The 27333-nt window shown below is 38.8% G+C and overlaps 2 protein-coding genes across 8 annotated transcripts in view; both read right to left on the bottom strand.

The window, feature by feature from the left end:
• iffo2a (intermediate filament family orphan 2a) overlaps positions 1-14516 on the bottom strand; it is a 34164-nt gene extending 19648 nt beyond the window's left edge. Inside the window, exon 1 of the mRNA XM_053643960.1 lies at positions 11916-14516. Coding sequence (XP_053499935.1) covers positions 11916-12472 — 557 coding nt within the window. The 5' untranslated portion in view covers positions 12473-14516. The remainder of the gene's footprint in view (positions 1-11915) is intronic.
• A 248-nt stretch (positions 14517-14764) lies between these two features.
• The window catches only part of ubr4 (ubiquitin protein ligase E3 component n-recognin 4), a 57924-nt gene continuing 45355 nt past the window's right edge, over positions 14765-27333 (bottom strand). For all 7 annotated transcript variants that reach the window (XM_053643949.1, XM_053643951.1, XM_053643952.1 and 4 more), the window contains 30 exons: positions 27149-27277; positions 26331-26674; positions 26113-26203; positions 25720-25804; positions 25444-25571; positions 25230-25359; positions 24945-25102; positions 24728-24837; positions 24000-24141; positions 23827-23908; positions 23537-23710; positions 23330-23451; positions 23023-23220; positions 22832-22912; positions 22649-22736; positions 22440-22567; positions 22206-22313; positions 21982-22101; positions 21671-21861; positions 21371-21544; positions 20045-20144; positions 19696-19914; positions 19349-19462; positions 18527-18669; positions 18320-18445; positions 18021-18215; positions 17701-17925; positions 17228-17318; positions 16912-17074; positions 14765-15933 (listed from right to left, as the gene is read on the bottom strand). In XM_053643949.1, coding sequence (XP_053499924.1) covers positions 15869-15933; positions 16912-17074; positions 17228-17318; positions 17701-17925; positions 18021-18215; positions 18320-18445; positions 18527-18669; positions 19349-19462; positions 19696-19914; positions 20045-20144; positions 21371-21544; positions 21671-21861; positions 21982-22101; positions 22206-22313; positions 22440-22567; positions 22649-22736; positions 22832-22912; positions 23023-23220; positions 23330-23451; positions 23537-23710; positions 23827-23908; positions 24000-24141; positions 24728-24837; positions 24945-25102; positions 25230-25359; positions 25444-25571; positions 25720-25804; positions 26113-26203; positions 26331-26674; positions 27149-27277 — 4224 coding nt within the window. In that variant the 3' untranslated portion in view covers positions 14765-15868. The remainder of the gene's footprint in view (positions 15934-16911; positions 17075-17227; positions 17319-17700; positions 17926-18020; positions 18216-18319; positions 18446-18526; positions 18670-19348; positions 19463-19695; positions 19915-20044; positions 20145-21370; positions 21545-21670; positions 21862-21981; positions 22102-22205; positions 22314-22439; positions 22568-22648; positions 22737-22831; positions 22913-23022; positions 23221-23329; positions 23452-23536; positions 23711-23826; positions 23909-23999; positions 24142-24727; positions 24838-24944; positions 25103-25229; positions 25360-25443; positions 25572-25719; positions 25805-26112; positions 26204-26330; positions 26675-27148; positions 27278-27333) is intronic.

Here is a 27333-nt window from a genome sequence, read left to right as displayed (position 1 = left end):
TACTCACTACGACATTTCTGCGATGTGCAACACGATGCGTACCACGACATAAAATTTTACTAACAAACTGTCCGCAAAACAGTAGTAAAATAAACAAAAACTGTTAAGCTGACTTTGACGATACTTGCCTTTGACTAATGCCTACAAAGACAAAGAAGAGCAAATCAATGGCATCCATTCAGCAACATTTAATTTGTAATTATTAAAAACATTAAAAATACATCACCATACCAACGATAGCTCAGAAAAGTGCATTGCGTAATCATTTATCACGATGCCGATATTATATCGATATATCCTAAACATAAAACTCAGCGTAGGGAGTGCTGTCTCTTCCTCGAATTCTGTCTAGTCAAGCAAAAATGTCTACAGACAAACCTAGGTGAGTGAAATTAAAAGCTCTTACCCAGCATGCTGTTCTCGATCAATAAGCTGCTACTGGTCACTGACAATGAGAGATTCTGACAAAATGAAAAGTAAAATGTACTTGCAGCTGTACAAGAAGGGCTTTTCCGAAGTGAAACGAAACTTGCGCTTCTGTAATGCAACTTTATTCGATCCAGACTAACTAATGAAGCTAGCTAATGCATTTTAATTTCAACTAGCTAACAGATGAACATGCACAGTTCCCCTCCGAAAGTATTTCTACATATATTTAAATATATTTCCACATATTTAATTCTAGATGTGTTAAACAACTGCGAACATGGCATCTTCTGGAACATGTGACTGACCAGTGCTTCTTGCTGCCCAGGTTTGCCCTGTGTAATGATGGTTTAAATTATTAATAGCTTTGAATATCTACTCTTGGTTTATGCCCTAGGTTTCGCCTGTGAAGACTGTCTTTGTTGTTAAAAAGGATAAACCAACATGAAGACCAGAAAGCTGTCTATGGGAGAAAAACAAGTCTTTTTAAATCCGAGAAAAGAGCTAGAAAACATCTAGATGTAAATATGAGGGAATGAAAGCTGAAATTCTGATCTATTGTCTCATTCAGCTTTTGATCTCAAACACAAATATGTGATAAAAGAAGTGGGCACTAAGCCAGCTACCCCAAAGTTCATTGTTCAACCACTTTGTTCTTCCAAACTAGAGAATGATAAAAGCACAACCATGAGCCTGGTTTGTGGTTAAACAAAGCATTATGAAGAGCATAACCTGCTCGATCCAGTTAATCTTGTGACAAAAGAACTTACCCTGGCACCAGATTCCATCATACATCATACAAAAAAACATCATGGTTTAATATTAAAACCTTAGCAGTGATTCTATTTATTGTAATTAATTGCATGTAGAATAAATTAAAGAATTACTCACAGCTACATATAATAATTGGAAAAATATACATAAACAATAGGAAGGCTTTAGAGCAGTTTTCCTGTGACTTTTCTCAGTCTTTTCTCACATAATAGATAATCAGTAAATCCTACTACATGTTTTCAGTCACTTATTTGCCAAAATATGGACAAGGAATGAAAAGTTGTATCCTCTGAGGTAAACCATAATGGCTGTTGGACTTTGTATTTTTTCCCTCACAGCTTTTGACATGGAACACTGAACTGAGGAATTCTTATCTGAGCCGCAAGGACTGACACACAACCTTTAAAAACTATGTGGAGTAAGCAATCAGTAAATACAAAAATAAATACTTTACTAAATTTAAGAATTTCCTCCGAGTTCTACAGGAACACCTCCATATTTAAAATTCAAATGTTCTAACTCACTTATACTGCAATATATTGATCTAAAGGTATAATGTTGAATCAAAAACAGACAGTCCAGGCGTGTGGAGCAGCATTATGTCACTGCCAGCATTTTTTACTTCAGTGCAGATAAAAATCATGTTAAAAATCGTTCTCTTGTGCCAAGGCCGGCAACATTTTGGTCTCGTTTCAAAAGAACTCAAGAAACAAGCTGAAGTTTCACGGAATGCAACATAATAATAAAAGAAATTCCTACAAGTGTCAAATCATCTAAATGTCAATTCTCAAGAAGTGAGAACAGATAAATGTGTAGTAGTGGTGATAACATTTTATGTAATATTGATAATGATCGTAATATGATGTACATGTCCTTATTTAACACATACATAAAGATAGACATCAATTCTTTCTCTTTCGACTACTACTTTTCTTACAATGTTGTGTTATGTATTGCACTCTTTTACGTCATGTGATTGTGTTTTTTGTTACTAAGGATCATCATGAACATTCTAAGTAAAAACCCCAATATAATCTCCTGTGGTAATAGTAGGTAGTAAATATGTTCTTTTACTCTTCTTTTACTACACTATACTGATATTAGTGTGTTCTGAGAGCGAGGAAACTAATTATAAGCCTGAAAGCATTCTGCTATTTCTGTGGTGGCCTGAGAAAACCTTTTACATAGTCAAATTCTTATATTTTCTTTGATATATATATATATATATATATATATATATATATATATATATATATATATATATATATACACATACACACACATACACACTGAAACATAAATCCATACAAAGGGCAGAATTTTCATGTACGTAAAATACATAAGTTCAACAAAAAAAATTAATAGATAATGTTAAATAGGTTTTGAAATTTTACATTTTTATAAATTTGAACTCCATATACAGAAATATGTACATATACAGTGAACATACATTTACATACCCCTTGCAGAATCTAAATGTTAATATTTTTTTAAATAAGAGGGATCATTAAATTGCTTTTTTATTTTATTTAGTACTGTCCTGAATAAGCTGTTTCACATAACAGATGTTTACATATAGTTCACAACACACAATAATAACCGAATTTACAAAAATTACGAAGATCAAAAGTTTACATGCACTTGATTCTTAATGCTGTGTGTTGTTACCTGGATGATCAATGACTTTTGATAGTTTGTGATAGTTGTTTATGAGTCAGTTGTTTTTCCTGTGCGATTAAACTGCTCACTGTTCAGAAAAATCCTCCAGGTACTGCACATTCTTTACTTTTCCAGAAGCTTCTGCATATTTGACCCCTTAGGACAATTGAGGGACTCATACAAAACTATTACAAAAGGTGGAAACATTCACTGATGCTCAAGAAGGCAACACGATACATGAAGAGCCTTAAACTTTAAAAACAGAATGATCTGTGTAAAGTATATTACATCCAATGTGCTACCAAGTTTCAAAATTTCAAACCAATACCCAACTTGATAATGATACTCATTTTGGGTTTTGTGCATCCCTATTAATAAACAAGTGTTACAATCTACATACACTGTCTGATGTGTGAAACACTGATAAAGATGTTATTCACCGTTTCTCTTCATGTGCAATATGCTGCTTTTTGCATGACTACGAACAGTATGTTATAGGGAAACCGAAGGGGAACGCATCAGTGAAAAACATGGACTGAGTGCCAATCAAAATCCCTAGGGGCCTTTAGAAACATCTGTTGCCAGAATAAGAGAAGACAAAGCTGAACTCAGATCAATATTTAGACAGGCTACACCCTAAAGTCCACATTACACTGTGTATATATCACATAGGATGAACATACACTACACATGCTGCATGTTTTGGTTTTTTTTTTTGTTTTTTTAAACCTATGTGAAGAGTAGGGAAAACAAGAAACAAAAGTAAACAAGGCAGATGAAAAAACATGGTAGCTACATATGGAATTAAGTAGCTCATTCCCTCAATTATCCAATCCACCGATCATGTGGCAGCAGCGCAATGCATAAAACCATGCAGATACAGGCCAAGAGCTTCATATCAGACATCAGAATATGGAACGAATTTAATCTCAGTAAGTTGTGACAGTGGTGTGACTCTTGGTGCCAGACAGTCTGGTTTGAGTATTTCAGAATCTACCGATCTCCTGGGATTTTCACAGGCAAAAGTTTACACAAGAATTTACACAGAATGGTGCGAAAAACAAAAAGCAACTGCAAAATCTAGCAACTGGCAGTTCTGCGGGTGCAAAAGCATTATTAACAAGAAGTCCAAGGAGAATGGTCAGACTGGTTTGAGCTGACAGGAAGGTTATGGAAACTCAAATAATGACTCTTTACAACCGTGGTGAGAAGAAAGACATTTCAGAACATACAAAACACCAAACCATGTGGCGGATGGACAACAGTCAGGAAAGAAAAGGGGTTTGCACCTACAGTGGGCACAGGTTCACTTAAAATGGACAGTTGAAGATCAGAAAAAGACTAGATGTTTTTCCTAACTTTAACTGTTCAGTTTCAGTGAACCTATGACCAGTGTAGTCGCAGATTATATTTACATTTATACATCTGAGCAGTTAATGGTTAAGGGCCTTACTTAAGGGCTCAACAGTGGCAGCTTGGCAGTGCTGGGGTTTGAACTGGGGGTAGAATCTATTGCTTAATTACTGCACCAAACGTTCCTAAAAGACAGCCTCAGCTCCACTGAATTCATTCATGAATAGGCCTTTGAGGAAACTCAAATCATGTGCAGGCTCGCAGCATAACGGGAAGAACACAGAGGACAAAAAAAAACAGAGCGTCATCTCTGGGAATAACTGGTAGGAGTCATTGGGATCACTGACTTTTATCCCACATGGAGATGAGTAAAGCAGAGATATGATTCTTCTTTCCTGCTAACATAATTTAGCATAATAACCAGGCATGCCTAAAGCAGGACAGAGCTTGCACAAGGCAAACGTCATCAAGACACTGACTAACCACTCTGAAATCTACCAGATTATCTTCTATTGTTGATCTTTGGACATGCAGCACATAACACACAGTTGTTTTCAACTGTCTGAGAACTCCTGTTCAAATTATACATTAATTATGATTAATACATTAATTGTAATTATCCTAGTCCTAGACATTTCCCTGCTCTAACACACCTACTAAACCTGGGGATAAATAAATAATCAAACTGCACTGGGTCTACTTTAGGTTGTCGCATAGTCTCACAAGCCAGACTTTCAGCTTTCGCAAGAGGGTCCAGTACAATGCATCAATAAACCTAGCCAACTTTCACAGAAACAAGCTACTTGTCTCACAGTGCAAACAACCAAACAGACCTTTCCCATTAGCCTGCAAGTAAACAAATGAGATTACCATGTTTACTTGCCACTAACTGTTTTGATAAAAACTCAACAGTAACATTTAAAGATGAGGTGTTGTGAACGTTTTCAGTCCACTGAATAGATCTTGCTCCAGTTCCTTGTGTTACAGTGCTCCAAAAATTTTTTTTTCTTGTTCAAGATTAGTGTATGCAAATGTGTGTACATAGTCATGTGAAGAACCAATGAGATTGCAAACTTCAAGGTTCTGGGAAGAAAAAAAAAGAAATCAGAGTGCCAGGTTAAAACTAGTAACAAATTTGCTCTCTTTTCAACATAGATTCCCATTTAAACACGAACAGTTGCTAAAAACGGCAATATTACAGGCTTGTTTTTTGGTTTTCACCACACTGGGTTGCACTTCTACATAGTTGGAGCATCTAGTCTTGTTGGCTAGATCTAGCTGAACCATTATAGGTCAAATGACATGGAATATTTTGGAAAAACAGTTTCAAAAAGCAAAGATTGTTAAGAAGTTCCTGAGCTTCTAACCCACAGATGAAGCGCGTTACCCACATGATTCCTGGAGTTCTCCAGTTAAAATACTAAATCAAGAAGATCTGCCTAAATGTTGAACGTGGTGGAAAATGTGCGAGGAAAAAAAAATGGATAGTTGGCCAAAGTATATGGACTGCATTTATAAACCCTATGAGCTTTTAGAAATGCACATCTGTTTCCAAATCATGAGAAGACCAAACTCACCTAGATTCACATCAGTATTTAGACAGACTACACCCTACTGCCAGCATTACTGTAATAGACAAAAACTATTCATAACACCTTAATTAATCTAGCTTTATGCAGGATTATATCATATCTTTTTTTTGGTCATACAAGATATAGTCTACAACATAATATCTTGAGAACTCCTGGACAAAATTGAAGGAATAGTTTGTATTCATATTTAGGTTAATTAGTCTTTAAACAAAAGGACTGGATATAAAGAGGAAGCAAAAAGAGACAAACATCCCAGAGACCAAGATGACAAGATACAATGCAGAGTTTTCCCCAATTCCACCATTTCCCTGACATTCCCCAGGGAAATGATCTTACACTGATTCTCACCTCCACACAATACGGTGTCTGACACATTGCCTGTCCGGCAGAGTCCAGCCACCTCCTTGCAAGCTGACTCATAATGGTCACCATAGCATATGGCAGGATGAGGATGCAATCCTCCAGAGGTGTGTGTGCCTTATGACCCAGCAGGCCCAGCCTTCATGAACACAGACCTTTATAGCTCGATTGTGAATCACAGAGCTACTGCCTGTGCTAAATTAAAGTGCCAAAGCAAAGGAATGAATAACACCCCTTCCCAGGGGTACACCGAATTGATTAAGAACTGGACCGCCATGCTCGCATACATATTTTCAAATGCTTTATAGGTTAATTAAGAAACAGCAAGTTAGAGAAGGTTAAAAAAAAAAAGAAAAAAAGAAAAAAGAAAGCAAAAGACACTGTTGTGAAATGGGGACAGATTGTACAGATCTACCAAAGACTAAATCCAATCAGGAGGATAAAGCATTCCATGGAGCAAGAGGAGTGGGAGGATGGGATGGTATGGGAGAGGAACAAAGATATAACCAGAGCAGACAGGGCTTGGAATGGCGTAACTATTTCAAGAATGGACTGTTCTTTATAAACATACATTGAACTTTACACATTCTAACAAAAAGAATTTGCTAATACAAACCTATTGTATCTATATTACAACAAACAAACTACCTTGGCTACCTTTAATCTTGGAGATCACCTTCACGACTGGACCAAAGCCATGTTTTTTCCTCATCATTTTAATGTGATTTCTAAGAATGAAAATCATGTGCAATAAGCATGTCAGAATGGCCTTGAAAGTTCTACATTTTTTTAAATAAAGTAAGGAATTCTCCTGCTGTCTTTCTTGAAGTTAAGACAAATAAAAAAACAAAAACAAACACAGCTTGTCATGTTACATAGAAACCACAAAGCCACAAAGTATATTCTACTGTGCTGAAGACTTTCCTGCAACAGAACCAAACTATATCCTTCACCATATCAACAATGACATTTTAATTTTCTAAAATCTTCTGACCAATGATGTGTTATTAAGACCATTAAAAGCTTAATATTTGGCCATTTCGGGCATGACCCTTTTTTTTTGCCCAGGAGTGCAAGTTGTTACTACAGAAACAATAATGGATTTGAACGAGCATTAATATACACTTCACAGCTGGAACTGTACTGTTATAAAAAAATTATACAACAGTTAGTTCAGGTCCACTAATCTGATTGGATGACTGGCTTTCCAAGAGTGCTTATATTTACTATAACCATACTGGGACATTTCACTGTTTGTATCACTCCGCTGGTCTGTGTTCGCAGTGTAAAATTCCGACTAGCAACAGTCCAACTGAAATTGTTACTGCAATAGAGTTAGCGAGATTGTCACCTTACAGGACAAACGATACACTTTACATTAACGTAACTTCTGACTTAAAACATGAAAGCTCGTCAGATGAAGATGAAAAGGAAAAAGGGAAGCCTATGTCAATGTTTGCACTTTTAACAGGAATGTACACATCACTGCAAGCTAGCTAGCCGACGGGCTTTCAGGGAGTGTGACCTCTTCGAGATCTATTTCTATTCGCGGAGCAAAAATAAACAAATTATTTGTGTCCTAAATATCAGTTACTTGATATTAATTTCTTATTTATAAAACTGCAGTATAAAAGCAATATCACGCTCACAATCACGCTGTTAATCAACACCTCCTGATTAACCAGAAATACGCTCAACAGCATAATTGTTGCTTAATTATCTAAATAAAACTTTTTTTTAAAACTAAAAATAAAAAGACTTCTGGCTGATTAAATTCTTTAAGAATTTTAACTTAAAAATTCTTTTAACATGATCCCATAACAAATCCACAGAGTTAAAAAAAGGGGGAAAAAAATAATTTCAGGACACACATTTTATATATATATATATATATATATATATATATATATATATACACACACACACACACACACATTTATACAAACATTTATACATATTTATACATACACTCACACACACATATACACACACACACACTATATATATATATATATATATATATAAAAATATATATATATATATATATTTATATATATATATATATATATATATATATATATATATATATATATATATATATATATATATATATATAGAAATGCTGCCATTCTTGACCAGCAGTACTTCAGCAACTTGATGGTGATTTCCCTCCACTGAGTTATGCAGGAATCCGGCCAGTAGCGCAAAGTGCGATAGACTGACCCACTTCTGTGATTAATGGTGGGATACAAATGCAGGCTAGCTGCTAGAGGATGAGAATTGAGTACAGTGGCACAGTGCCGATATGTGCCACAGTGTGAGTGCAGATAAATGTGTTTCCAATCAAAGGGATTTAAAGACAGCGGTGCTAAGACCATGTAAGAAAATTACCTTTTCTAAAATAAAAATTAAAAAATAGTTGTTAATATTAGGACGATAATTAGAAGTAAAGCTGGCAAATACATCTCAATTAACATAACCTGCTAACGTTGCTATCCAGCTTCGAGTTAATGTTCAGCAGCCTCGATCTGAAAGAATCTGCCTACTTATTTTATTATCAATATTTAGCTGAAGGCTCAAAGGACGGAAGTCTTAAGAACAACCGGAAAACTTCTATTCCTGGAAATGGCTCACTGTGGACTTTATAGCTCTGCCATTAATATCTCACATGCTCAGGCTATTACTACTGTGTTATACAGCTGTTAGTGTCACATAACATGATCACTTCAGCTTTTCTACCCACATAACCCTGACTATACAAGTCATTTGATTTTGATTGAAAAAAGGGACAATACTACACTCAACATTGACAATAAAGGACTGTATAAACCCTTTAAAATAAAATAAAAAGTATTAACTCAGATTTAAACCCAAATAAAAATGGCGTGTGATCTGTCTGGCTCTTTGTCCCAGTTATTTAGTCATATAAAGCACCAGGCTAGACAGGAAATGCCTTAAAGATACAGTAAGCCTTTCTCACAATACATTCCCCAATGAATGAACAAATGCAGTGGCTCTTTTCATTCACTAGGGGAAGACTCAGTGAATTTTCTTTGTTCTCCAGCCACAATTAAGAACTATAAAACACACATATAGCTACGTGAAAGCATGAGCATCCCTCAGGATACATTCATGGATTTAAAAAGGAATATGTATCTGTATTTTACTATTCATTTGCATAAATTAATGGAATACAGAACAGAAAATAGTTAGCTCTGTCATCGTTCGCTCGGTCTCCAGAACTGACTAAAAGAAGTCAGTATGTGACATGTGAACAGAGCAGTCAAGAAGAACAGATGAGCAAATATTTTACAGCTGAGAGGACACTCGGTTAAAAGGCACATGGTGGGTATACAAGTTATTAAAGAGTGAGAGATGCACTTTATATTACAAATGATACGAAGTAGATTTTGTCCACATACTTAATTTGAAAATTTCTGATAGTATAATGAAAGAAACATCTGTGAGATCTAACACACTAAATGGATCTGTGTCTTCTTCACAGAGATCAGACATATTTAAAAAAAAAAAGGCCATAACTACGGTATGCTGGACCGGAAATAGTTTCGCTGCTAACAAATAGGCTTTTATTGTTTGTTGATTTTATTGATGAGTTTTAAATTATGAGCGGCTCATTAGCACAGCAGGAAGCATTTCTCCCTCATAGCTCCAGGGTGCCTGGTTTGATCCTGAGCTTTGGTTACTGTCTGTTTAGAGTTTCCATGCATGTTCTCATTGCGTCTATGCAGGTCTCCTTCGGGTTCTCTGGTTTCTTTCCATTCCTAAAAACATGCTGGTAGATGGCTTGGGGAGTCTAAATTGTGTATATATATAGTGAATGTGTATATATATGATGCCCTGTTATGAACTAACATCCAATTCAGGGTGTATTATTTTCGCATAGTGTTCCTGGGATAGACTCAGAGTTAACAGTGACTCTGAACAGGATCAAACAGTTACTGAAGATGAATGAATGTTAAGCATTGTTGTCTTATTGCACCAACATTTCACTTTTAACACAGTGGAATTGTTTTTTGTATATACACTCACACACACACGCAAACACGCACACACAGTATATACAGTGCCCTCCACTAATATTGGCACCCTTGGTAAATATGAGCATAGAAGGCTGTGAAAAATTGTCTTTATTGTTTAACCTTTTGATCTTTTGTTCAATAAATTCACAAAAATACTCTGCTCTCATGGATATCAAATAATTGCAAAAATAAACAGGTTTATATATATTAAAAAAAACGTTGTTAAATATAGGTGTGCAACAATTATTGGCACCATTATGAACTCGTATGAGAAAAATATATTTGAAGTATATTCCCATTGATCTTTTACATTTTTTAGTACACCTGGGTGACTAGGAACAGGAAATTGTTCAACCATGACTTCCTGTTTCAGAGGGGTATAAATATGAAATAACACATAGGCCAAATTCCCTTAGTCATTCATAAAAATAGGTAAGACCAAGGAATATAGCTGTGATGTGCGGCAAAAGGTTGTTGAGCTTCACAAAATGGGAAGTTGCTATAAGAAAATAGCACAAGCATTAAAAATGCCCATTTCCACCATCAGGGCAATAATTAAGAAGCTCCGGTCAACTGGAAATGGTTTAATCAACCTGGAAGAGGATGTGTGTCTATATTGTTTCAATGCACTGTGAAGAGGACGGTTCGAGTGGCCAAAAAATCTCCAAGGATCACAGCTGGAGAATTGCAGAAGTTAGTTGTGTCTTGGGGTCATAAAGTCTCCAAAACTACAATCTGAAATCACCTGCATCACCACAAGTTGTTTGGAAGGGTTTCAATAAAAAAGCCTCTACTCTCGTTCAAAAACAAACTCAAGCGTCTTCAGTTTGCCAGACACTACTGGAACTTCAAATGGGATCGGGTTCTATGGTCAGATGAAACCAAAATAGAGCTTTTTGGTAATAAACACCAGAGGTGGTTTTGGTACACACAGAGCGGTAGCCATATGGAAAAGTACCTCATGCTAACAGTTAAATATGGTGGTGGCTCTTTAATGTTTGGGGCTGTTTTTCTGCCAGAGGACCTGGACATTTTGTGAGGATACATGGAATCATGGACTCTGTCAAATATCCACAGATATTAAATGAAAACCTGACTGTCTTTGCCAGAAAGCTTAAAATGGGCCGTAGTTGGATCTTCCAGCAGGACAATGATCCAAAACATACATCAAAATCAACACAAAAATGGTTTACTGACCAAAAAATCAAGGTCCTGCCATGCCCATCCCAGTCCCCTGACCTGAAACCCATAGAAAACCTGTGGGGTGAACTGAAGAGGAGAATCCACCAGTGTGGACCTCGATATGTGAAGGATCTGGAGAGATTCTGTATGGAGGAATAGTCTCAGATCCCTTGCCACGTATTCTCCAACCTCATCAGGCATTATAGAAGACTCAGCACGGTTATCTTGGCAAAGGGAGGAAGCACAAAGTATTGACTAAAAGGGTGCCAATAATTGTTGCACACCTATATTTAACAAATTTTATTTTGTGGATAAACCTGTGTTGTGTTTGATATCCATGCCAGCAGAGTATTTATTTATTTATTTATTTACAGTATTTTTGTGAATTTCTGGAACAAAAGGAACAAAAGCTGTACCTGATGTAAACTTCTTGTGATGCAAAAAGATCACACTCCTGGCTCTATTTGAGAGAAGTGTGTGTGTATGCTTGTTTTAAATCTCGGCCAGTTAGAACCTGAAATAAACTTGCCTCCTTCTGTATTCGTCTCTCTCTCGTTTCACTTTGGCTAACACGTTGTAGATGGCCCTCAACTCAGGGGTGATGGTGTCGATCTGGACTCCGACTCCAACCGGGTGCGTCCATGAACCTCCGGGCCCGTGATGGAGCTCTAGCCGACCTCCATACCTCCTGCTCTGGGAGTAACTCCAGATTCTCCCGGGTAGCCTCGCCTCGGCTAGCGGGCCTGCAAACGGAAGCTCACAGTCCGTTTGTGCAGCTTGCTCCCGTCTTAAAAAGCTCCTGTACCGGGACTCATCATGAGCATGCTGCAGCTGAGTCTCTAACACTTTGTTCCTGCGCTCCAGCTCATGCACTTTAGCGAGGAAACAGCGGAAGCGGAGATTCAGCGTTTTTAAAACATGAATATTGGAGCCTAAATCACTCCGTAAGGCGCTGCTCACCCCTGAGCCGGCTCCCGTCGCCGCAGAGGCACCGATAATACGAGGTAACGGCGTTTCCATGTGAAGCGGAGGGCTTTGGTCTGGAAAAAGATGAGGGAAGTCATCCATCCTTGAGTAGTGTTTCATTCAAACAAAACCACTCGCGTCATCTCATAAAGCGCAAGGTGCACACTCCCTTCCCTTCCCTTCCCTTTATCTAATGTCATACAAATAAAAAGACATCGCCTACTGCTTCACCGGGCAAATATATTCCACCGAAGATTAGTTTAACGGTTAACAAAGCTATTACATCACTTTCCCTGACTGCTCGCTATGGAGTCACGCCAGTTATGTGCCCCTGGAAAACCTCTCGCTAGTGAGACTCCCATTCCGAGCCGCTAAATAAGCTTCTCCGAACGGGAAATGGTAGGAGGAGGAGGCTAGATACACACACTACGCCCTGTTCACACACAGAGTATGGGGGGAGCAAATAACAAGATTTATACGTCTCAAATACATTTTAAAAAAATAAATCATTGGAGCCACTGAGCAGGAAATGAACGGTGTGCTAAAACGCGTTGAGTCTCCAGAGATGCTGACAGTGTAGCTACATGCTAACCCTGAGAGGGAGGCAGGGATGTGCAAAACTTCTTTTTTCTGACTCTAAAATGATTCTTCAAATCTTTTACTTACATATTTCTGCGTTCATTTAAACATTTTTGTTTTGTTTCTCATAAAAGACGACGGCTTGTGTTATGACAGGTTCTACACTGTAAAATGTCGTTAAATCAATTAAAACAATAGAAACCATTACAGAAATTTCTAATGTTTTACACTACAAATAGCATTACAAACCATCAGTTGAGCATTAAAATCATTACCATTACCGGTCCTTAATGGTATCCACTAATACAATTCCTCATCCAAATCATTACAAATTCTATGAAGGTTTCTGTTGATATTTTCAGCAGGAATACACATGAAGTCACATACATCATGATTTCTTTTACACATTTTATTATTCTGCTTAATTATGAAGACATATTTACCATATTTTGTACCTTTGCCCTTATTAATGCTATAATACAGCTTTTATTTGTTGTTAAATTATCTTTGCAGCTGGCAAGTTATTTTCCAGCTCCCTTATCTATCCATCCATCCATCCGTTCATCCATCAATTTTCTGTACCACTTATCATACATTGGGTCGCGGGTAGCCTGGAGCCTTTCCCACGGGTCTCAGGGCATGAGCCAGGGGACACCCTGTACAGGGTGCCAATCCATCGCAAGGCACAATTACACACACACACCCATTCACACACTACAATTTACAGATGCCAATCAGCCTACAACACATGTCTTTGGACTGGCGAAGGAAACTGGAGTACCCAGAGGAAACCATCAGAGCACAGAGAGAACATGCAAACGCCACACACAGAGCAGAGGTGGGATTCTAATCCACAACCCTGGAGATGTGAGGTAAATGTGCTAGCTCCCTTATTACTTGAGTAAATTGATCCAAAAATGTTTCAGACATTTTTTTTTTTTTTTTTAATCTACCAGCACTTACCAACTGGCAAAGATGGTTTCCAGTTGTGCCTGTGCCAGCTAAACCTGTGTTTAGGCAGCAGGCAGCTGGTTAATCTAAGCTGGATTGTTCATCAGGGACATTAAGGAGAATCTTAGATTGAATACAAGTTGACCCACCTGCACCTTGCCAAACCATTCCCAGGAAGCCACTTCTGGATGTAAAATGCAACTCTTGTAAGAGTATCTGCTGCAGTATTGATAGGCAAGTTGCTTGGAGAACAAGAGGGCAACAGAGGGAAGACAGCATGGATAATGATGCTAAAAAGGCTAGCAAGCTAACAAGGAAACTTGAGTCAAAGCTTGCAGCCACACTAAAAGGTATGAAAATTACACTCACCAGGCTGACAAGATGATAGGAAATAATAAAAGTCTACCCTGGAGGACAGGCTATTTGTAGCTCTGGCCACAGAGAGCTCTCCAAGTTGTACATGATGTACAAGGAAAGATGAATGGGAAAGATGACTGGGAGCTGTATTTATTTCATTCCTGGCTGTTAGGAGTGGCAAAACACAACACCTATGAATTTATCCTCAATAAATTATCTTTAAATTAATGAGTGAGTGCGTGCCTATTCGGTTTCTTTTCTTGATCATTCTATGACTAAGAGATAGTTTAACTATGACAGTTAAAAATCATTAGTTTGTATGACCAGACCAGTTTATACCACTGCACCCCTAGGTGCCTTGTTTAATTTTCCAATAAATTTCCATTCCAGTATTTACTCAGATGACAAGGAGAGTCATGTGTGGGATTCTTATAGTTTTATTCATTTGAGATAATTCAAAAAGCGGACATTCAGCAACAGTTGAACATTGTAGCAGCGGGAATAGGCGAATAAACACTAAATGGATTCTTTTCTTTCTTTTTTTTTTTCTTTTTTTTTTTTTAAAACTCCACACCATGCATTCAGCTCAGAGTACAAGATCACCCTTTACAGGTGTATATATACTGTGTATACATAGAGAGATATATTACGAATTTATTTGTCACCAAGACTGCTTTCGGTGGCACCTTGCTTAAAAACAAACGTGCTTTGGGAAAATCTTGTCTGCAGCACATTTTGGTTTACGTTTGGGTAGGGATATGAAAAATAAGTCACACAAACAATTAGCCCACAAAGAAAAATAAATCTAGTGTTGTAAACTGGAAATCAGAAACAAAAACCCAACCAGGAAAACAAAGCAAAAAGAAAAGAAAATGCTTCCAATGTAAAGATGCAGGCCTTTTTATTCTTTTATCTCGAAAGTTTCATTGTGAAAGGTAAAACCCCATTACAAAAGCATTCAAATTCAACAGGCATACATAAACAACTCGCATTCTCCAACACTTACACAAGGAGAGAAACCTCACACAAGCATGTTCAACCAAATAGGAAGGCCTTGTCTTTCTCGCAAATTACAATCAAATCACTGAACACCGCAAAATGTCCAGAAACAAAGTGCATGACACTAGGAGATCAATTCACACTTCTGTGAAGCTGCTGCTCTTCACCACTCTGGAAGTTAACTCGAGGAAAAAAAAAAAAAGAAAAATCAAAAGGGATAAATAAAAGCCACAAGTTGTTTCACACAGTCATTAAATTCCCAAACAATTACTTGAACAAAGCACCTGCAACAAGTTGGATCAAAACAGCATGGTCATAGGATGTTTCAGTGTTATTAGATGTTACAGAAACATTCGTAATAAATGCATTACTTGTCAGACTACATATATAATTTTCCAATTTATGAGCGTTATAGTTGAAGACGCTGTAGAAGAACAAACCCGCGTGAATATCAGGAGGTGGTGGTGAATGAGTGGGGGTGAGCTGATATGGGAGCCCAGAGCTTAATTGCAAGGTGTCCCTGTGGAGTTGCAGTAGTTATGTCCGGGTAGAAGACAGGCTCCATGTTTAAGCAACACCTGTGCTGAGCAGGCTGGACACACACCCAGGGAGGGGACTGGTTGGATACCATCAGGGCACAGAGTTCAACAGGTCCTGCAGGAAACCATCAGGGTCTGGGATGTCTGAGAGAAGCGCTGCAAAGAGCCAGAACATCGTCAAAATGTGCTCATCAGAAAGTACAAGGACATATTGCTACTTAGTTCACTATCATACATCTGTAAGTGCAGGATACTGTATCGACAGCTCTAGGAAACTTCTCTTCTATATAGAGCATCTTATCCGAAATCCAAAAATCTAGTTTTCCACTTGATGTAAAAGTCACCGCGTTAGATCTCAGGTTACACCACTTCTCAAGAAAAACGTACCAGACCATGAAAAACCAAGACAAAGTCATACAAGGACTGTTTTGCTACTGTAATCTCTTCACTGAAACCGATTATCAGTTTACTGTTTGACTTATCTGTCCGTAATGAATGCTCCAATTTGCCCTTGAATCAAAAACATTTTCCAACATGAACTCGGAGTTTATTTCAAGGTAAAATAAATCAAATGTTCATAACAGAATATTTAAAAAACAAATTCATGGAAAAAAGGAATTATTGTAATTTAAGCTTGTGTGTCATGACATGATGTCCAACAAATTACATTTTAAATCACGATTTTTATCTTTCTGTGTCACTTAAGCATAATTGACATTATTGAGCTCAGTTAAAACGAGTCATTATTAGCGAACCCATCGTGACATTTTTCATTACATCTGATGCATTAAAGTGTCTGCTTGGTTGCGTACTGTCTTAGTCACATAAATTGGGTGTTAAACTGAACAATTTCACTGAGAAGCAGCCTTTTATTCAGATTTATTATTCTTAAAATTTACAACTTGGAAAAAAGTGCTCTCTTCTGACATCTTAAAAGTGCAATGAACTTTTTGATCCTGACTAACTGTTTTAATAATAACTGCAATATTGTAATAATCAATTTCCAAATTGTACAAAATTATTACTGTGCAACCTAGAAATACTCAACCAAATAACCCATTTAAACCAACCTTGTAACTGAAGCAATCAACCAGCCTATAGGAGTGAATGTGTGTGTAATGTCTTCCCCCTTACCTACAACATCCAGGAATTCTGCGAAAGAATCAGCAGGCATGAGCTCATCCTGGAAAGCTCGCAGCACCCTTTCTGAAGCCTCGTAGATTGGCATGTCATTGTGCCGCACATACTCTGCTAGTGAGAAGGACCAGCCTCCCTCTGTGTTACTGGTGGGCACTTTCTGTTATATTCATAGAGAAATATTAATTTAGAATACATTTAGAGTAAATTTTCTATGAATGTATTGAAGAAAGGAAAAAAAAACCTCCATGTTGCCTTTTCCATCCATAGGATAATACAGACTGATGTACAAATAATGCTTAGGTATTCGTACCCTGAACATGTCATAGATGAGGTCCACCAGGCCCCAGAAGAGAAGTGGGGAGCGATACACTGCATATTCCTTCACTGTTTTGTCAGAGAGTCTGTGAATAAAAACAAGAGGGTAATTAGATCAATTACGTCAGTATGTCAAACAATGTATGGCTCACCTTACAACTCTTGCAGAATTCTTTAAAAAAAAAAATGCTAATGCAATCAGTCATTGTGAAACTAGAGGCCTGATGTTGTAATTTAGGCAAAGTCAATACACTGTCCACGCCAACAAACATAGTGGGTTCAAAAGTTTAAATATACTGTTAAATTTAATTAGATCTTCAATTTCGATACACGGAAGGATAACTGCTTATATTAAATGCAAATCTGTGGTATGACAAAACAGCAGCAACATAAGAAATGCTAAAAAAATTAAATAAAGTCCCTAAATAAAGCCTAAATAAAGCCAGGTCATATATATCCTTTTCTTACTTGTTGGCGCCCCCTGGTGAGACTTTTCGTGCGTGTGCAGTGACGAGCAGCCGGCGTAAGAAATCGACACGTGTGGTTCTCCAGCGCTCAGGAGGAAGGATGTGCATGGCCAGCACAGTGAAGTAGTGTGGCCCGTCCACTTCATAGGAGCTCTCCACCCACTTATCACTCGGCTGCTCTAAGAAGCTCTGCAAGTTCTTCTCCTCTCGTGATGTGGCCCTCGTACTGAAAAACAAAGAGTGGAATTTCCACACTACAGCAAAAACGGTGCTTGATGTCAGCTTAAAATGGTTCTGTGCATCCCGATCCCAAATGCATACGTGTTGAGGACGTAGAGGACAGTATGGATGATGTAGGGAATGAGGTGAATGTTGCTCTCGCGGCCTCCTCCCCCTGTGTCCACGCTGAAAGACTGCTCCATTGCAAAGCGCAAGAACAGCAGCTTGGTGTCGTGGATATTGAGCTGGTACGTGGGCTCTCTTTGCCCCGTGCATTCCTGCAGATATGTGTTGTGCCTGCAAGCCAATATAATAATAAACACAACAACTCGATATGTAATTCAGAAAAATCAGAGCAATAGATTCCGATGCCAAAAAAAAAGAAAAAAAAAGTGATGTACCTTGCCAGACAAGTGGCAAATGCTGATTCAGGTACGTGTGGCCCCCACACAGGCAAGAGTCCATTGCACTTGGTGTTGGCGTTCTGTAGAGCGGCACTTTCCCACTCCTCACGCCCTCGAGCAAGCCTGATGCAAAGATTAGAGAGAAGGGTCAGGCCAAAGTCTTAAATAAGACGATAAGAGAGACAAATAAGTTTGTGTGTATACCGGACAGCAGCAAGGTGGCAGTCATAGTGGACTATGTTAAAGTGCGAGACAGTGCTATAGCCCTGCTGCTTGCGGGGTTTGTTCTCAAACTCCTCTAGAGCCACACGCTTCGTAAATGTGTAGATACCCAGGACCTTCGTAGGCTGTGTAGAAAAACACTGGTTACTTTACACAGGCGAGACAGAGTGATGTTTCGTGATCCATAAACATACAATTACACTACTGGTCAAAAGTTTGGAGAAATGTTTCTCATGATCTTAAAATCCTTTTGATCTGAAGGTGTATGATTAAATGTTTGAAATCAGTGTTGCAGACAAAAATATAATTGTATACATTTATTAATTTAATAATTGTATACATATTCATTTCTTTCGTTAAAAAAACTAACATTTTATTTACAAAAAATATTTTATTTTAAATGGATGACTTGGAGTGAAATATTCTGAAAAGCAGCCAATATAAGTGTGCATCAAAGGTGGGAACTCCTTTAATACTGTTTAAAAAGCATCTCAGGGAGATTCCTCAAGAAATTGGTTAAGAAAATGCCAAGAATACATTTCTTGAAATTCTAGGTAAAAAGGGGGTCTACTTTGAAGATGCCAAAATATTAAATTTCTTTGATTTATTTTGTATTTTTTTATCACAACATAATTCCCATAGTTCTATTTGTATTACTCCAGAGTTTTGATGAGTTTATTAATGTTCTAAAATGTGGAGAGAAAAAAAAAAAGGAAAAAGGAAAAAAAAAAAAAAAAAAAAGAGTGTGTTTCTAAACTTTTGACCGGTAGTGTATAACCACAAATGAGAGTTCAGCATGGGTACCTGAAACTTGTAACCTTCTCGGCAGATACAGCAGGTTAGACCTGGCTCCTCTATAAGCTCCTCCATCTGCTTCAATAAGGACGTCTTCGTCACAACCTGCCCCTTCTCGTTGGTCTAAAACAAAACATCCATAACTCAGAGACGAGGGTACATGTACGGATGCAGAGTGCATGTCCAAAAAAGTGCATTTCATTTCAGAATTATAAATTAAACAACGTCTGCTTTAACTTGAAACCTTTCCTTATAACCAAAATTGTTTCCTGTCTCCATTTTTAAAATGTATTTTTTTTTTTTTTTTATAGCTGCAACAGTACTAAGCATGGGTGGGCCCATGCTTCGAGACTCACAGTCATTCCTAATGTGCCCAGAGCTTTCTGCCTCATCGCCATAGCCATCCGTTTCTTCTCCGCTCGAGTCTCCCTTCGGGCTGCGTCAATTTTCAGGTTCACTTCGGCATGCTCCCTCAAAGCTTCCAGAAGGTTCTCAGCCAGAGTGCCTATTCCCTCATCACTTGACACTTGCTCCAGCTTGTGCAAATTACTTATCGAGTCTGTTCCAATCAGCATCTAAAGAGCACAAGAGAAAACATATGGTGAGATTCCACACCATCTTACTAAAAGTGAAATAAGAACAACAGCAGAACTATACTTGAGTAAGAGGGAAAGAAGAAGAAGAAAAAAATTAAAATCACTATACCTGTGTAGGGGGATGCTGGGTGGCCAGACCACGCAACAGTCTGAGGATAAAGGGAAGGGCTGGTCGAGCAAGGAACTTCTTCCAAACATCTGCATCCAAACTGTAATACATACAGTAGGTTAGCAAGAGCTATATAAAAGAAATTAAGAACTACAGGCAGTAGAAGCAGGGCTATAGAGCATAAAAATATTTGTGCAAAATTTCTACTGTGCTAAAACTACACAGTCACGTCACAAGTCCAAGTCAAGTATCAAGTATTCATCTGGGAAAGTTGGATGTAGGCATGTTATTGCACATAAACATGTCATATCAGGGCTGATCTTAACCAAGATGACAATACAGTCTGCCTAACGACAACGTGTATTTTGGATACCGTTTCCCTTCAATTTTAATACCCATACGAAACAAATGATATGGATTTCTAATGTTTAAATGAACAAGGATTTATTGGTAATCTCAATCAAGTCTTACTGCAACATACTCAAACATTTGCATAACAGAGAAGCTGCTTTGTGTTTTTAATCAGGCTCCAAGTTAACAATTTTTAATTGTTTTTAATAATCTCTACAGTGACAGTTTTTTGAGCTTTTGGAAGTTTTAACTTCCAATAGTGTCATGGCTGAGTGCAAGTCTATGCAAATGTACAACACTAACCAACATTTGAGTAGCTGTGATTATACTGGTGACTTAATACTTGTTTTCATGATATCATGAGGATCAGAAGAACTGCTTTCTGTGTACTCACATTTTGGATATAGTTTTAGAAACTGGCCATTTTGGTTATTTTTTTCCAAATGTAAAACAAAAAGCATGAATAATCTATCTCAGGGGACTATGAGCAAAGTCACACACTATGGACAATATAGAGATGCTAATCGGCCTACAATGCACGTCTTTGGACTAGAGGAGGAAACTGGAGTACCCGGAGGAAACCACCTGAAGCACGGAGAGGACATGCAAACCCCGCCCCCACACACACTCTTTAATGCGCAAGGGTTGATGCTCCTAGTTAAACATTTTAATCCAGGTGGGTTAGGCATCATTCACAGTTGTGAGTGGGACACTGTGACTCAAGCTAAATCAAGTCCAAGTCCCTAACTTGAGTCCGCCGTCAAGTGCTCATGGTCGCTGAACTTCCACATCCTGTTTCCGCTATTAATTTTATAGTTAAAATGACGCATCCTACCACTAACACCTTTTACTGAAATGATTTTGGACATTTTCTCCCACTTCTACAAAGTCTCTACTGGTAAACTTGCAACTCTTCTAGCACCAGTGCAGAAAGTTAATAAACAGCCCTGAGAAGTGAGGTAAAAATGGCCATACTTTTTGGCACTGGGGATATGTTTCTTCATGTAGTCCAAAGCACATTGGGTGATGCCCTTCTGGAGGATTAGGTCTTTCAGCTGATGGCCATTGCTGTTGTTTTTAATCCCTGCTGCAATTTTACAGAAACAGTCTAGAAAGACCTTATCGTCTGCATTGTGCTCCTCATCATACCTAAAAAACAAACAAACAGGGAAGAAGTATTGATGGTATGTCCAAACTATTTTTTTAGCCCCACAAATTGAACGTGCTTTAGTACATCACAAGTAAAATATTAATAAACACAAATGATTGCTGTACTTGTCAAAACTGCAGCAAGGCTTGAAGCGTTCCACCAAGATGTGCATTTTCTCCAGTTCTCCAAAGGAGAGGTAGGGAATGATGCGGAGGAGACCCTGTAGAACACTGGGGTTGGAGCGTACAAAAGTAGTGTTGATCTGGTCCAGCAGCATCACCAGCTGGTCCTTATCACCAGTCAAAAGCAGGTTACTCTATGGCACAAATAAGAGCGCAGTTAGATTACATACTTGAAACAACTCTACATAGCAACAGATTGGGAATGACCACTGACTTAAATCTTGTGTGTATGGGACAGATAAAATATGGCTCACTTTGTCCTCAGACAGAGTCTCAGCATTGGCCTCATCTAGAATGATCTCCATGATGCTGAGGACCTGCTCTGCTATAGATGCCCCTCCACTGTCCTTACTCTCCTGCTCAGCTACCAGTGCCTGACAGGTACAAACCCAAATTTCAAAATGGTGAGTTTAAAACCTGCATACACACATTTATACTAGTCTCAAGTGTTCAAGCAAGCAGAATGTGCATTACCCACCAGGTTCAGCGTGCCCAGCATAACATTAAGAGTGTTCATTTCTGGCTTAACCAGCTGCTGTCTGTTGATTTTTACTTTCACACAGTAACTAAACAGCTTCAACAGGACCTAAAACAGTGAGATCAAAAGTTTTCAATATCTTTCAAATATTAAATTTTATTATATGCTGCATACAGTATTTGGAAAGCGGAATAAGTTAAACAGAGGGCAAAAAACAAATACATTCTGACTTACTGTGAGTAGATGCCTGCCCTGTTTGAAGTCCTTGATTCCAGACAGTCTGTTTAGCATACACTCTAATCCTCCACACTGTGCCATAACCCCAGCCATTTTATACACCTCCTCATCATCCTCTTCCTCATCTGTAATTGGAGGAATTAATCAGTTTGTAACATCAAGCTTATGGAAGGTCTTAATTATGGCAGTTACTAATGTTCACATACCTGTGGTAGAATCCAAAGACTCAATAAACTCCTCTGTGGCATCGCCCAGAAGGCCTCTCATGCGGTAAATTATTCTCATTGGTTCACCCTTGGAAACAGGTACAATGTTTGCTTTTGTTTTGGAGGGAAAAAAAGGCTATCAAAGAATGAAAAATGAAACCGTGTAAAATGCTTTGACTTTACCTCATTGGTTGGGCACCAGACCTTCTTGTAAACCTCAGCCACAGACAGGTCCAAGCTGATGATCTTGTTGTTTACAAGAAGCTAAACAGACAAAGCATGAAAAAAAAAGAAAAAAAAAAGGCATGTAATTGTCATTGAAGACACCAGCAAAAAAACAATCCTTTCTCCAAGTTTGTGTCTGCATTAGCTACCTCCATGCCACTGTCATCCTCTAATAGCGCCACAAGATCACAGTCTTGACAGATCTTGTTCTTGATGTCCCTCATGAGTGGACCGATGCCAGGCTCGTTACTACTGTAGGGGTTTCCTGGCATGCGGCCCTGTAGAAAGTCCTCCTGCTGAGGATCCTTCTCCAGAGTCACAAAGAATTCAGTCACCTCATTCTCCTCCTGAGAAAGAGAGAAAAGCAGCATTAGCAGGGCTCTTTGATGAAAAGGGAAATGTCCACACATAAGAGTCTCACACTTTATATAAAAAAAAGAAAAAAAAGCCACACACAGGATAAATGATGCTACAAAGCCTCTCGAAGATGAAGACAGGAGTGCGGTAATCATCAAGGTTGTATCGTTTCGCCGTCTCGATGCACACTGCCATGAAAGCCTTTGTTTCAGACTCTGTCCCTGCAAATATAATACAACCTTTAGCATACAGGCATCCTACAATCCAGCAACCTGAAAGACTGAGCCAAGTGTTATGGACAAGTACCTGTGGTCATGTCCTCCAGCATTTCCAGCAGCATGTCCTGAGTTTCATCAATCAGTTTAGTTCTCTGAACCACTAGCTTCCTCAGGCAGAGGTATCCATTCAGCACGGTGCCCACCAGCCGGCTCTTAAAGTGCCGTTTAATAGACTCCACTTCCACGAAGGAGGACAACAGGCCTAGGGAGACAATTATAGAAGATAAGTCCAGGTCCTACTTGAGCATAAGTAAAAGCATTCCTACATTCCTACTCCATACGTAAAACCAAAGAATTCTGTAAACTTTTCTTCCTTACCAGTGAGACTCTTGAGCGCATAGCCTTGCTGTAGGTCTGTGCTCAATGTTGCTTCTTCTAAGGCAAGGAGATGGGCAATTTCCTGAAGAAATGAAAAGGGAAAACGTTAGATGAATAGATCTGACAATATGGGCTAGACGATGTACTGGTAAGCAAAGTTTAGCAGTTGTTACCTTGTTGATAAGGTTGCCGATGTAAGGGAGAACACCACGGGCTGCCAGGTACACCTTCCAGTGAGCAGGCTTAATGAGCTTCTGGTACAGAGCCAGGTACTCAGCAGCACATTCTCCTGCAACACTTAGCTCATCCAGATAACTAAAGGACACAAGTTCCACCAAGTTTTTATATATATACATACATACATACATACACACACACACACACACACACACACACACACATATATATACACACACATATATACACACACATATATACACACACATATATACACACACACACCTGAAGATAGACCATACCTATGATCCAGCAAATAAGTCCCATGCCAAATCTGATTTCAGGTTTAGATCCCTATTTAGCAAGTCACAGAGGCTAGGCCCTGTATGGGGTTATGGCACAAGCCCCAGACTAAAAAGGGAACCCAACTTGTTCTGGGTGTCGCTGGGGTTATGGATCATTTCTCTGTAAACTATGTACACTCCGTATACCAATTGAAATAATATTAAGTGTATTGAAAGGATGAGTATGAGAGAAAGAATGAGCATGAGCATACTGTGATTAACAGTCCTGGGTCAAAGGACAGTCTTTATGATTACAACAGGAATTACTATTAGGTCAAGTCTACAGTATCCAGGTTAGATTATCCACTGAAAATTAATTGAGAAAGATTTGTAAAATACAATCTCTCTCTCTCTCTCTGGATAGGTAATGCCCACTCTACCTTGTGAGAAGGTCCAGGACCTGCTGTTTGCGGCTGGGAATAGTTGTCAGGGCCTCTACGATGGTGCACGCAGCTTGTCGCGCTGCCTGAGTGGCTGGGGTGAAGAGCACCTGAGAAAATAATTGATTCCATAAGTGTGTCTTACTCAGCACTGGTGACTTAATTGCAGATCAAGATGCACCAGCATGATGGACAAAGTGTTTCAGAGAAGTTTTACCTGTCTCAGCCAATTATTGTGTCCTAGCTTAAGCAGGCGAGGAAACAGGCCTTCTGATCTAGACCTCATGAACTGTTTCCATTTCCACACATACTTTTCCATCAGGTATTGCCTCCTAATCTCCGCCTTGTTTAAAGGCTTAGAGGCAGTCTCTTGGCCTAAAAGGGACAAGAGCACACATGCATTATTATTTTTTATGCTTTCTAGTCTTCTAGCTCATACAAAATAAATAAATAAAATTTGGCATGGTCCTAATAAATTTCAGCCTAAATGAATGACACTCACATCTAGCAGGAAGGCACTTTTTCCAGGCCTCGTATGCTGCTTTAGGATCCTTCTTGAGCCAGAGCTGGGCCTGGGCATGTATCTCATTGCAATATGGTTTGACTGTCGTCAGAGATTCAACAGCAGCATCCTATCACAGAAGATTTATCACATTAATGAGAAGAAATAAATATAGAAATATGATCAAAGTCATTTTCAAAGTATTCGACAGTACCTTGTTTTTCTTGCTAGTGGGCGAAGGGGGTTTTATGAGCTTCTGTAAGATTCGCAGGCACATCAGAGTAATGTTTTCCACCACTACCGGAGTCTTTATATTGACTGCCATTAGGAACAGACTTAGGGCTGTGGACAGCAAAAAAGGCTGCTTTAGTGATTCATCAATTAATGAGTTAACAATTAGCAGTGTACAACTAAAAAGATGTCTGTTAAATTATGTTAGTAGTGGGATACTGGCTGTCCACTACTATAGTGCAATAATGAGAGCACTCACCACAGCGGAGCCTCAGCTCCCAACAACCTCCTTCCTTCGCTATGGAGTCAGTGAGGAGCAGCATTTCATACTGCAGACTACTGACCTATACGAGAGGGGGGATTGACACAACCATCACAAACAATTTCTCCGGCAAATGTTAAGATTTGCATAATATGTAGTCTTCAGAACTGTAATTGACTTGCTTACAGATAAGATGCAGTCACATTAAAAAAAATAAATAATTACTTTTAAAACTGAAAATTGGTATAGGGTGAGATTCTGGGATTCAGTGTAAGGTATGCAGTTTCTTCCCCCGCTCAAACTGTGCATGAAGAAGAATCACAGTACACTCTAAAACTAGAAATCCTACTGAAAGCTACTCAGAATCCATGAAAAAGAAGAGGTTCATACCAGGTCTGGGTTTGCCCAGTGCCCCTTCAAGGCCGCTGACACCTTCACAATGATGAGGTCATTCATCTGCTGAGTGGCCTCAGGGTGATCTCTAAATTAAATGATCAGTAGAAACTATTAACGTCAACACAAATCCTTAAGGGTTGAACATCTAACAAGCAAATAGTAACCGTTTTCCAAAGGATACAAACTAGGCATATTCGTGCACAGGACTGTACCTTGTGAGGAGGCAGATGAGTTGACGAACTTCCTCTCTCATGGCACTGGTGCCACGGCGAAGGTTGTATTCAAACAGCTCTCGAATGAGGCCCTGAAGTACCAGAATCTGTCTGATAGCAGTGTTGGTGGCCAGAGCACGCAGGAGAGTAATGCAGTGACCCGTGACTGCAGATGCACAGCCATAGCACTTGGTGGAAGATGTGTGACCACAACCAAGCACAGAGAGGGCCCGGTATTGACTGGCAGTAAAAGTGGGTTGGGTGCTGCTGCGTGAAGACTTGGTAACTGCCTCTCGCTGCTGTAAGTCATACTCCAGCAGCTCTTTACGAGACGCAAGCACTTTCTGCAAGGGGTGGATAACACAAAAAATCAGCACAATCAACTTCTCTATTCCTTTCTCACTGTTTTCTCTCTGTGTCCATTGTCTCACACTTGTCCAAAGCCTGTTTTAAGACAATAAAATGTATGTATATAAATGTTTGCTGTATTGAATATTAAAAATGCTGGGTGTGGGAGGTCCATAAAACGTCACTTTCCCCCCCTAGATTCTATGAACAGGAAAATTGGAAATTTCCATTTCGCCTGCTCAAGCACCTGCCCCAGTCATATATTCAAGCTACACCTATTTTTAATTTTTTTAATAAATACTCCAGCCTCCCCATTTCCACAGTGACCAGGGACAATTTTTGCAACAGTCTACACACTCAATTTAATCAGGTTTAATGAAATTACATAAACTTGAGCATAATAAAAATGAATGGCAAAAGAAAGGTTATTGTGGTTATGCATGTACATAGAATAATAGATTTTCTCCTACCTGTATGATCTTGGACAGCTCATCAAATGAGGTTTTACAATCCCCGCTGTATTCCTGAGCCAGCTGCTGAATGTACCTGTTCACACTAGCTGTAGAGCTGCCCAGGCCTGCTCCTGCACCCGTGTCATCCTGATAGACAACCCATCATTACAGCATTACTTAAAGATTTTCAATAACACAGTACA

This window comes from Ictalurus furcatus, chromosome 15, assembly GCF_023375685.1.
Source record: "Ictalurus furcatus strain D&B chromosome 15, Billie_1.0, whole genome shotgun sequence".
Lineage (NCBI taxonomy): Eukaryota > Metazoa > Chordata > Actinopteri > Siluriformes > Ictaluridae > Ictalurus > Ictalurus furcatus.
Note: the sequence above shows the minus strand (reverse complement) of the source record. Positions and strands in the feature narration are given on the sequence as shown.